The sequence below is a fragment of the Bidens hawaiensis genome, unplaced genomic scaffold (genome assembly GCF_021521415.1).
Source record: "Bidens hawaiensis isolate Kalapana, Puna unplaced genomic scaffold, B.hawaiensis_p1.1 tig00062744_1, whole genome shotgun sequence".
Lineage (NCBI taxonomy): Eukaryota > Viridiplantae > Streptophyta > Magnoliopsida > Asterales > Asteraceae > Bidens > Bidens hawaiensis.
The window spans coordinates 20,529-29,361 of record NW_027501268.1 but is presented as its reverse complement, the minus strand read 5'-3'; the positions used below and the strand labels follow the sequence as shown (position 1 = coordinate 29,361).

Genomic DNA, 8,833 nt, shown 5'->3' with positions numbered 1-8,833 from the left:
AAAACAACTCTTGCAAGGATGGAGAAATACTTGTATAATAATGGACCTCTTGTAGATGATGATTCTGAAAACGAGGAATACCCTCCTGCGTATGAGAATGTTGAAAACGAGGAAGCTAAAGATGATACTGCTGATGCTGCAGCTGCTTGTAAAGATGATGTTGAAGCTTCTGTTGAGATTGCAGCCACTGGTGATAAGATAATTCCTGAGATTGCAGCTGCTGGTGAGATTGCAGCTTCTGGTGAGATTGCAGCTAAAGATGATACTCCTGATGCTGCAGCTGCTGGTAAAGATGATGTTGTAGCTGTTGGGGAGATTGCAGCCACCGGTGACAAGATAACTCCTGAGATTGCATCTGCTGGTGAGATTGCATCTGCTTCTGATAATACAGTTGATATTCCTTCTGCTGATAAACCTACAAAAACAGTTGCTGGTGACAACGCGATACATCAGCCTGATACAGATGGTGACAACCAAAAACATGGTAACAAAAAACTTGTTATTTTCATCTAATGTGTATTTCTTTTAATGATACATTAAAAAATGTCAGGGACAGATGGAGGAAGTGAAACAGAATCAGATAATGCCGATCACAATGCCGATGGCGAATTTGATGATGATGATGATACGTATTCACATTTGAGTTTAAAAATGCCATTGGGGACACATACGCAGGAACTGGTCGACTTTTATATGACCTCACTTCAGCTGTCTGGAATATCTGCTTACCTACCACCAAAAGAAACAAAGGAAGAAAGTGAGAGATCCATCAAATCAAAAATATCTTAATTTAATTAATAACTAAATTTTCATTTTATAGTCTTGGAATAAGAAAATGGATAAGAAGATGAAGAAATTTGAAATACTTTGTAAAGAAATCAATGAATTGGTCCGTGAAGGGAAGGAAAAACATCTATCAAATCCACATATCTTTGCTAAGTGTTGTGATTGGGAAGACATATTCAATCCTAATGTGGTTACCAAAACACAAGAAAGTGAAACCGTGAAAAACAACACACTCCTTAATTTAGGTAAGAAAAACAATCTAATTCTTAATCAATATATATATATACACACACACACACATATATATATATATATATATATATATTTGTCTTTGTAAGTTCCCACTTCTTATACAGCTGCCGCAATTGAGTCAGTTCATTCAGATGCAGTAGTTGGTTCAGATACTGTGGTTGGTGAAGAAGGTAGTGGTATGATTCTATATACTTATACTATAAACGCTCAACAAACTCTGATATCTAAAATTTGAATCCCAGATATTCCAGAAGTTTATAATCTGTCAGAAGAAAAGAAAAAATATGGGGAAACTGTTGATGATGCAGGGGTTAGTGGTGCAAGGGGTGGTGATGCAGTGGTAAATACAGAGGTTATGGAGCCCGAAAAAGGTAAATAAATTAAAAACTTCTTTCATACAACTTAAAAGAATATTTTTAATAAAGTTTATATGACAACTGTCATTGGTAATGAATCTCAAGTAAACAAAGATGAAGAAATTATAGTAATAGAGCTAGAAGGGAATAATAAACTTGATTCAGTTGTCTCTACTGTACGTGCATGGGCAAAGAAGGTATTAATATGCTTAAATTTATCTTTATACAACTTAAACGCTCATGTTAATATGTTTATATTTCATATGAAAGATACACAAGTTGGAACAAAAGATGACAAGATGGAACACACTATCGCAAAAAGTCCAAAAGAAGCTGAAATTCCAAAAGAAGCTGAAGGTATTGAATGCTAGTCTATATTTTTTTACTAGTTTCATACATAAACGCTTTCTAAACGCTCACACTTATTGCTTCACAGTTATCTCACTTGGAGCTGATGTGGTACATGTTCCTACAAATGACCAAGAGTCTAGTGCCCTTGCATCAGAGATGATACAAGGGGGTGAAAACAAAGATGGTGTTGATCTCATAACTGATGCAACTCTAGAAGATATTATAGGTAAGACAGAAAAAAAATTCATTTGGTTTATAATTTTTTTTTGGTAATCTGCTTCAGTGACTTGAACTTGTTGTTTTTCAGTTACTAGAGTTGAAGAGAAAAACCAAGTGAAAAATTCTGTTTGTGATGCTGCTATGTCACCAAGTGAAAATTTCAAAACACCGATATCAACTTCAAAAATGATACCTAAAATCACATCTCCGGTATCATTAATGCAAGAAAATAAAGACAAAGAGTTGGTGAGAGAAGAAAGAAAGAAAAAGTTACCTCTTGCATTGAGATCACCATATTTTTTAAGAGAGTCTGAACTAAACACATCAGTCACAGATGGTGAAAAAACAATTGTGGAGTAAATATTTTTTTGCCTTGACGACATATGGGAAGAGGTTTTCAAGACTACTTACACAGATTCATTTAAGGTGATTTTTGAGAGCTTTTACCCTGGTTTGTATCTAACAACAAACGCAATGGATGCATTCTGTGAACTCTTGAACTTTGAGGAAAAGAAAAAATCTGCAGAATCACCATTCAGGCTCTTTGGTACAAGCACACTGCTGGTATGCTTTAATTATACATGTTATCTTAAACGCTTGTTAACTCTTGTTAAACGCTTGTTAAGTTCTTTAACATGAATACAAGTGACCATTATAATGATGCATTTGGTCACACAAATGAACAAAGACTCGATGTGCTTACTGACAACGTTGAGAAACAGATGATGAGGTGTGATATCAAAACAATGAAGGAAGTTGCTATTTTCTTCGTGCCAATACTACATAGAGATCACTTCTATGTGGTTGTTTTAAACCTTCAAACCAGAGTGATAGAGTTGTTTGACAACATTGCACATCAAGAAGTACCGACTAATCAAAAGTTTAAGAAGCCAGAAGACAAACAAAAAGAAATCAAACGACTTTTTGAAGAAAGATACAACAAGAATCCACAAATCCTGGTAAACGCTCAATAAACTCTCTCTCAACAAAAAATCTATTATAAAATTGTTAAATAATTAACTGCTTTTAATGTATTTTTAGAAAAAGGTCTTCTAAATGTATCGAAGAAAATCAATCACCCCATTGCTGAACAAATCAAAAAGGCTCCAATGACAAGATTAAGGATGTCATGGAGAACAACCGAAAACGGGGTAGATTGTGGGATTTTTACAATGAGACACATGGAGATGTATGAAAGAAAGAAACCATGGACATGTGGATTTTACAAAGAATGTCCTAAACAACAGAATCAACTAAAAATGTTGAGGACAAAGTATTTGGCCAAAATCCTTCTGTCGGATATAAACAAGAAAAGAGATACTTTAATCGAGAAGGCGCAACAATTTAGCAAAAATAACGACACCAAAATGTCTGGGGAGCAGATTGTTGAAGAACTCAAAATAAGGCAACAACTAATTTGACTTTGTTGTCTATTTTAGTCAATGTACTTATGTTTGGAAAAATCAACTAACAAAAAACATTGGAATATTATTATTACCACACAAAATACCACGGAGTACACGATTAACATAAACCTTAAAAACGCTCATCAAACTCTCAAACATCACCCACTTGCCTCATACTCTAATATTGACTTGAGAAAATCCAACTTCAGTTTCATTGAACAGTTTAGCTCAAGAATTGCCTTTGATAATTCTTTGAACTGTTCTAAGTCATTCTTCCCTATGTCAACCATAAACAAAACAGCAAGATCTCATATAGCACTAGCAGACATTTTGACAAGAACATTCGTAATAGCATCCCTGTAATCCATGTTATTATTAAGCATCACAAAATCATGTGTTAGCTTGTCACGGTAAGCTTTGTCGGCGGCTATTTGCTCAACAAATTTCATCTTCAACGCTTCCTTGAAAGATGATGATGATGATGTTGAGACATCCATTATAACTGATTTTGAGATGGGTGGATATGACTGTGACAAAATATAGCATATATATAGAAAAAATATCACGGACCAAATAGTACAAAAAGGAAAAAAAACAACTGCAGATTCACGGACCAAAATAGTGTAAAAAATCATAATAAAAGGACAAAACGCTTGAACAACGCTCATAACTGTATGTTCACGGACGCAACATACGATCAGTGTAAGCTCATTACTATATGCTCACTTATAATGAGCAAAAAACAACTGAAAACTCTTGTACGCTTTTACACGCTAGCCATCGAATCTTGTTAAAAAGAAACTAATTTCTAATCTAGTTTTGTCAAAAACTTAAAATTACATTTATAACAACTCATCTGACAAAATTGAAGTCCAAATAAAAAAAGATTTTTGTAATCATAGCCTACATCAAATTACTTAATTTAAATTTACACTATGTCAACAACCAAACAAAGATTAAAAATATATATATATCACGCTTTTATCACGCTAAATAAAAACTTCAAATTACATTTATAACAACTCATCTGCCAAAATTGACGTCCAATTAAAAAAAGATTTTTGTAATGATAGCCTACATCAAATCACTTAAATTAAATTTACACTATGTCAACAACCAAACAAAGATTAAAAAAATATATATATCACGCTTTTATCACTCTAAATAAAACATAAAATTACATTTATAACAACTCATCTGCCAAAAAGAAAAACAACTCATCTGCCAAAAAGAAAAAAAGATTTTCGTACTTATATGCTCTTGTACGCTTTTACACGCTAGACATCGAATCTCGTTAAAAAGAAACTAATTTCTAATCTAGTGTTGTCCAAAATTTAAAATTACATTTATAACAACTCATCTGCCAAAATTGAAGTCCAAATAAAAAGATTTCTGTAATGATCGCCTACATCAAATCACTTAAATTAAGTTACACTAATGTCAACAACAAAACAAAGATTAAAAATGCAGTTTGTCTGATGATCACAAACTACATCAAATTAAATGACATTGAATAAACTCTATCTCAACTACCCACAATTAATAGACATCCAAATTATGTCTATATATTTCACCTCCATTGTTGTAAATCATATCACACAAAAAACTCAAAAAAAAAAAAAACAAACAAACACATAAAATGTTTTCATCAGATAAAGCAGTAAAAAGCATGGTCAAGGCCAAGCTTGATCTTGAGAAAGAAAAAAGACGAAAAGTTTCTCAAAGCCCTTCAACACTCACAGACATATGTGCTTCAAGAGAAATAAAAAACTCTTGATGCATACAATGAACTCGTAGAACTACCTGACAGTGAGTTCAAGGCACAGACTGCTGAGTTCCTCAAACAATAGACTGCATGCTACGACTCCGTCTATGGTACGTTGGCTGACACAGTTTCAAATTTATCAGCCAACATGGAGTTCAAGGAAGATGGGCGTGAGAAGATCAAGAAGCAGGGAGTGGTGGGGGTTGATGGGGTTTGGGTTGATGGGGGCTGACGGGGTCTGATGGGGGTCTGATGATGGGGCCTGATGATGATGGGGTCTAATGGGGTGTGACCCCATGTAATAAAAAAATAAAAAAATAAAATATTTTTATCTTTTGTTATGATGTTGCCTTCTTTTGTTATATGTTTGATTGTCATACGCTCGTCATACGCCTGTTATACGTTTGTTAAATACTTGTATAAAAAAAGTTAACTACGTAACACACAAACGAAAAAAAAAACAAAAAAACTAACCAACTACGAATTCATTGTTGCGGTTGCTGTTGCAATGTTTTACAAGTTCTGCTATTGTGCCCACTTACGTGACAAAATTGACATTCTCTATAACCCCTCCCAGAGCGACTAATGGCTCTCTCTTTCTTTGATTTAATTCTTTTGTGCGAGCCACGACCCTTGTTTCTTATTCTAGTAGGTACACGAACCGTAACTTCTGATGGCTGTTCAAAACCTAGAATAGCAGCAAATCTATCCCTTTTAGATGGACGTACCCTTTCATACCGAGTTAAGTCTGCTTTTTCAATCATCAAATTCATCTTATCTCTAACTTTAATTAATTAATCAATATCTGCAACATAACTATTGATGAGGTATTCATCGGCATACTTTATTTCTCTTGAAATTTCTTTTATCTTCCTGTTCTGATCATTACCAAACTCTGACATTGGAACTGTTCTGATATTCACCGCAGCCTCTTTCCTCCATCGATCATTTATATATCTTTTAAGGAATTTCTTGACTTGATACATATTCATGACGTAGAAAATATGCCGACACAACAAACCATATTGTTCGAATCTTTTGCAGGAGCATGTTGCAATAGACTCTTCACCAAACTCACCGTCCTTCTTAAACACAACCTAAAAAAAGTAAAACGCTTATCTAACGCTTGTTAATTAACTTAAACTAAAACAACTTTAAACTAAAACACTTAATAAACGCTCGTAAATTACCTCCAAAAAAACCTGGAACATGCGCATTAAAATCCATTATTTTACACTTCAAAAACCCTCCTTCTTCTTGACAAGAACTGAATTGTGAAACACCACAAAAAATTTCATTCATTTCATCTTGAAGGTAATTAAATATAGCTCTTGTATATATCCTAATTGCTTCCCTTTCAAGATAACTTCGGGTTTCTAACTGCGGATACGTGTACCTACTATCATGATCACACCGTCTGCCATTGTATCTCTGTATCTCCATACAAAAATCAAAATGGTTGAAAAACTCAACTAATGTTAATTGAGAATTTGTAGCTTTTCCAAAAAAATGGTTTTCGCTCTCTGATCTTGATGCTGTACCCATCAATCCAGACAAAAGTTCATCTCTATAAAACGCAGGTATCCAATCAAATCTGATTTCATACATATCAGTAAGCCATTTATTCTTGTCAAGCTCAAAATCAACCATTATAGCCTGCCATTTTTCCTCAAATTCTGAAGGACTAATTGAATCGGTCCACACAATGTTACACAGCCTACTCTTAAAATCTTCGTTGTTACATAAATCAGCCCCCACCTGATAACACAAAAAACATATTAAAGCGCTTTTGTAATGCTCGTTGTCACAATATGTAATCATTTTACGCTCATAAACGCTCACATATTTAACATCAAAATAAAAAGACTATTGCCGTTAAACGCTTGTAAAACACTCATTATTCAAAACTGCTTAAAACACAATTAAGAAAAGTTACCTTGTCAGCAACTTTCTTCATGATATGCCACATGCATAACCTATGCCTTGTATTTGGAAACACAGCTGCAATAGCTTGCTTCATAACAGGGTCTTGATCAGTAACAACAACCTTCGGTGCATGACCAAATGACTTAAGAAAAATTTGCAATAACCATGTGTATGATTCAATAGTTTCAGAAGCTAGTAATCCAGCACAGACAGTAACACTATGACAATGGTTATCAATTGCCGGGAACGGGAATAAAACCATATTGCACCTGTACATATAAGATCATATAAAATAGACACAAAAACATATACATATAAACAATCCTATACATACACACAAACTTACTTGTTAGTCTTAAATGTAGCATCAAAAGATATAATATCCCCAAATGCAATATAATTACTATTTGAAGTCTCATCAGCCCAAAACATACGAATTAACTCACGATCATCAATGACATCATATTCAAAAGAATAATCAGATGAAAATGTTTTCTTCGCACACAATCTCTGAACAATCATCTCAGCATCATACTCTCCAATATAACAATTCAAACCTTGTTTAAAATTCTTACAATCATCTTTAGTTGCTCCTACCTTTTCAAACCCACCGTACTGTGTTCTCATAAGGTTAAACGCTTTAACAGGTCCCAAGTTCATATTAGACAACTCATAAATAGCTTCCTCTTGGACATGTGTTAACTTCCTAGCACAACGAACAAACTGCATATCAGAATCTGCAACCATTTTATGATTATGGCATTCAACAAAATCATCTACTTGAAAAAATTCACCGACAACAGATTTAAACTATATATGTGCTCTACAACCACATCTAATTGTCAGCCTCTTCCTCCTTTTGTAATATGGTTTGCTTGATTCATTACAATCACCTTTTGAATCATACATTTTTGCTGGCTTGTGACCTTCTTTACAACATGTAAAGTACTTAGTCTTTAATACACTACCATGCATGTAAGATCCACCTTTACGAGCCCCAAATCCAGCTTTTTTAGCATATTCACAATAAAAATCAAATGCTTGATTAATTGACGAAAACATCATTCCTTTAACAGGTTTGTATGAAGAAGAAACTTAAGGAATTATATCAACCCCTTGACCTTCAACCAAAACACTTGAATCATCTACACAAAAACATCAATATAAAAATTATAATCCAAACACGCTATAACACACTCAAAAATTATAAGCAACACGATTTTAACAAACATAATAGTAACACGCTCATAAGACGCTCATATTATACAACATTATAATCAGCTCATAATCAGACATATTAACACGCTCATGATACGTTCGTATTATGAAACATCAAAAATCAAAAGACGGTCCTAATATGAACACGCTCGTAACACGCTAAAAAACTAAACTAATTCAATTATCATGTGATTCTCATGAGAACTAACATACATATTATAAACGTATACATCTACAGTTGATTAATTCAAACACAGCAAAAACTTACATTCGCGATCGTCTTCCATTTTAAAACCCTAAAATCACAAAAATCGCTTGAAAAACTGATTCATGTACTTAATAGAGCACAATTGATAGTTTTAGGTACAAAAATTGATTCGTAAAATAAGAAATTGATTTTGATTAAGCTAAATATCAGGATTGTAACCGTTTATACGCAAATTACCAAATTTAAATGATGAATCAAAAAGACAATCGTACCCTTCTCGCTTAAAAAAACACAGGATCTCCTCAACCGCTTTCAACTGAATGGTAAGTGTAGATCGACGCTTCCT

At 33.7% G+C, this 8,833-nt stretch overlaps 1 protein-coding gene across 1 annotated transcript; it reads right to left on the bottom strand.

Moving 5' to 3' along the window:
- Positions 1–5,929: 5,929 nt before the first annotated feature.
- Positions 5,930–8,126, bottom strand: LOC143603798 (protein FAR1-RELATED SEQUENCE 5-like). Its single transcript, XM_077080492.1, has 6 exons — positions 7,955–8,126; positions 7,408–7,798; positions 7,072–7,330; positions 6,517–6,893; positions 6,345–6,402; positions 5,930–6,232 (listed from the first exon to the last, which is right to left on the bottom strand). The coding sequence occupies exons 1-6, from the start codon at positions 8,124–8,126 to the stop codon at positions 5,930–5,932; spliced, it is 1,560 nt and encodes a 519-aa protein (XP_076936607.1).
- Positions 8,127–8,833: the final 707 nt, after the last annotated feature.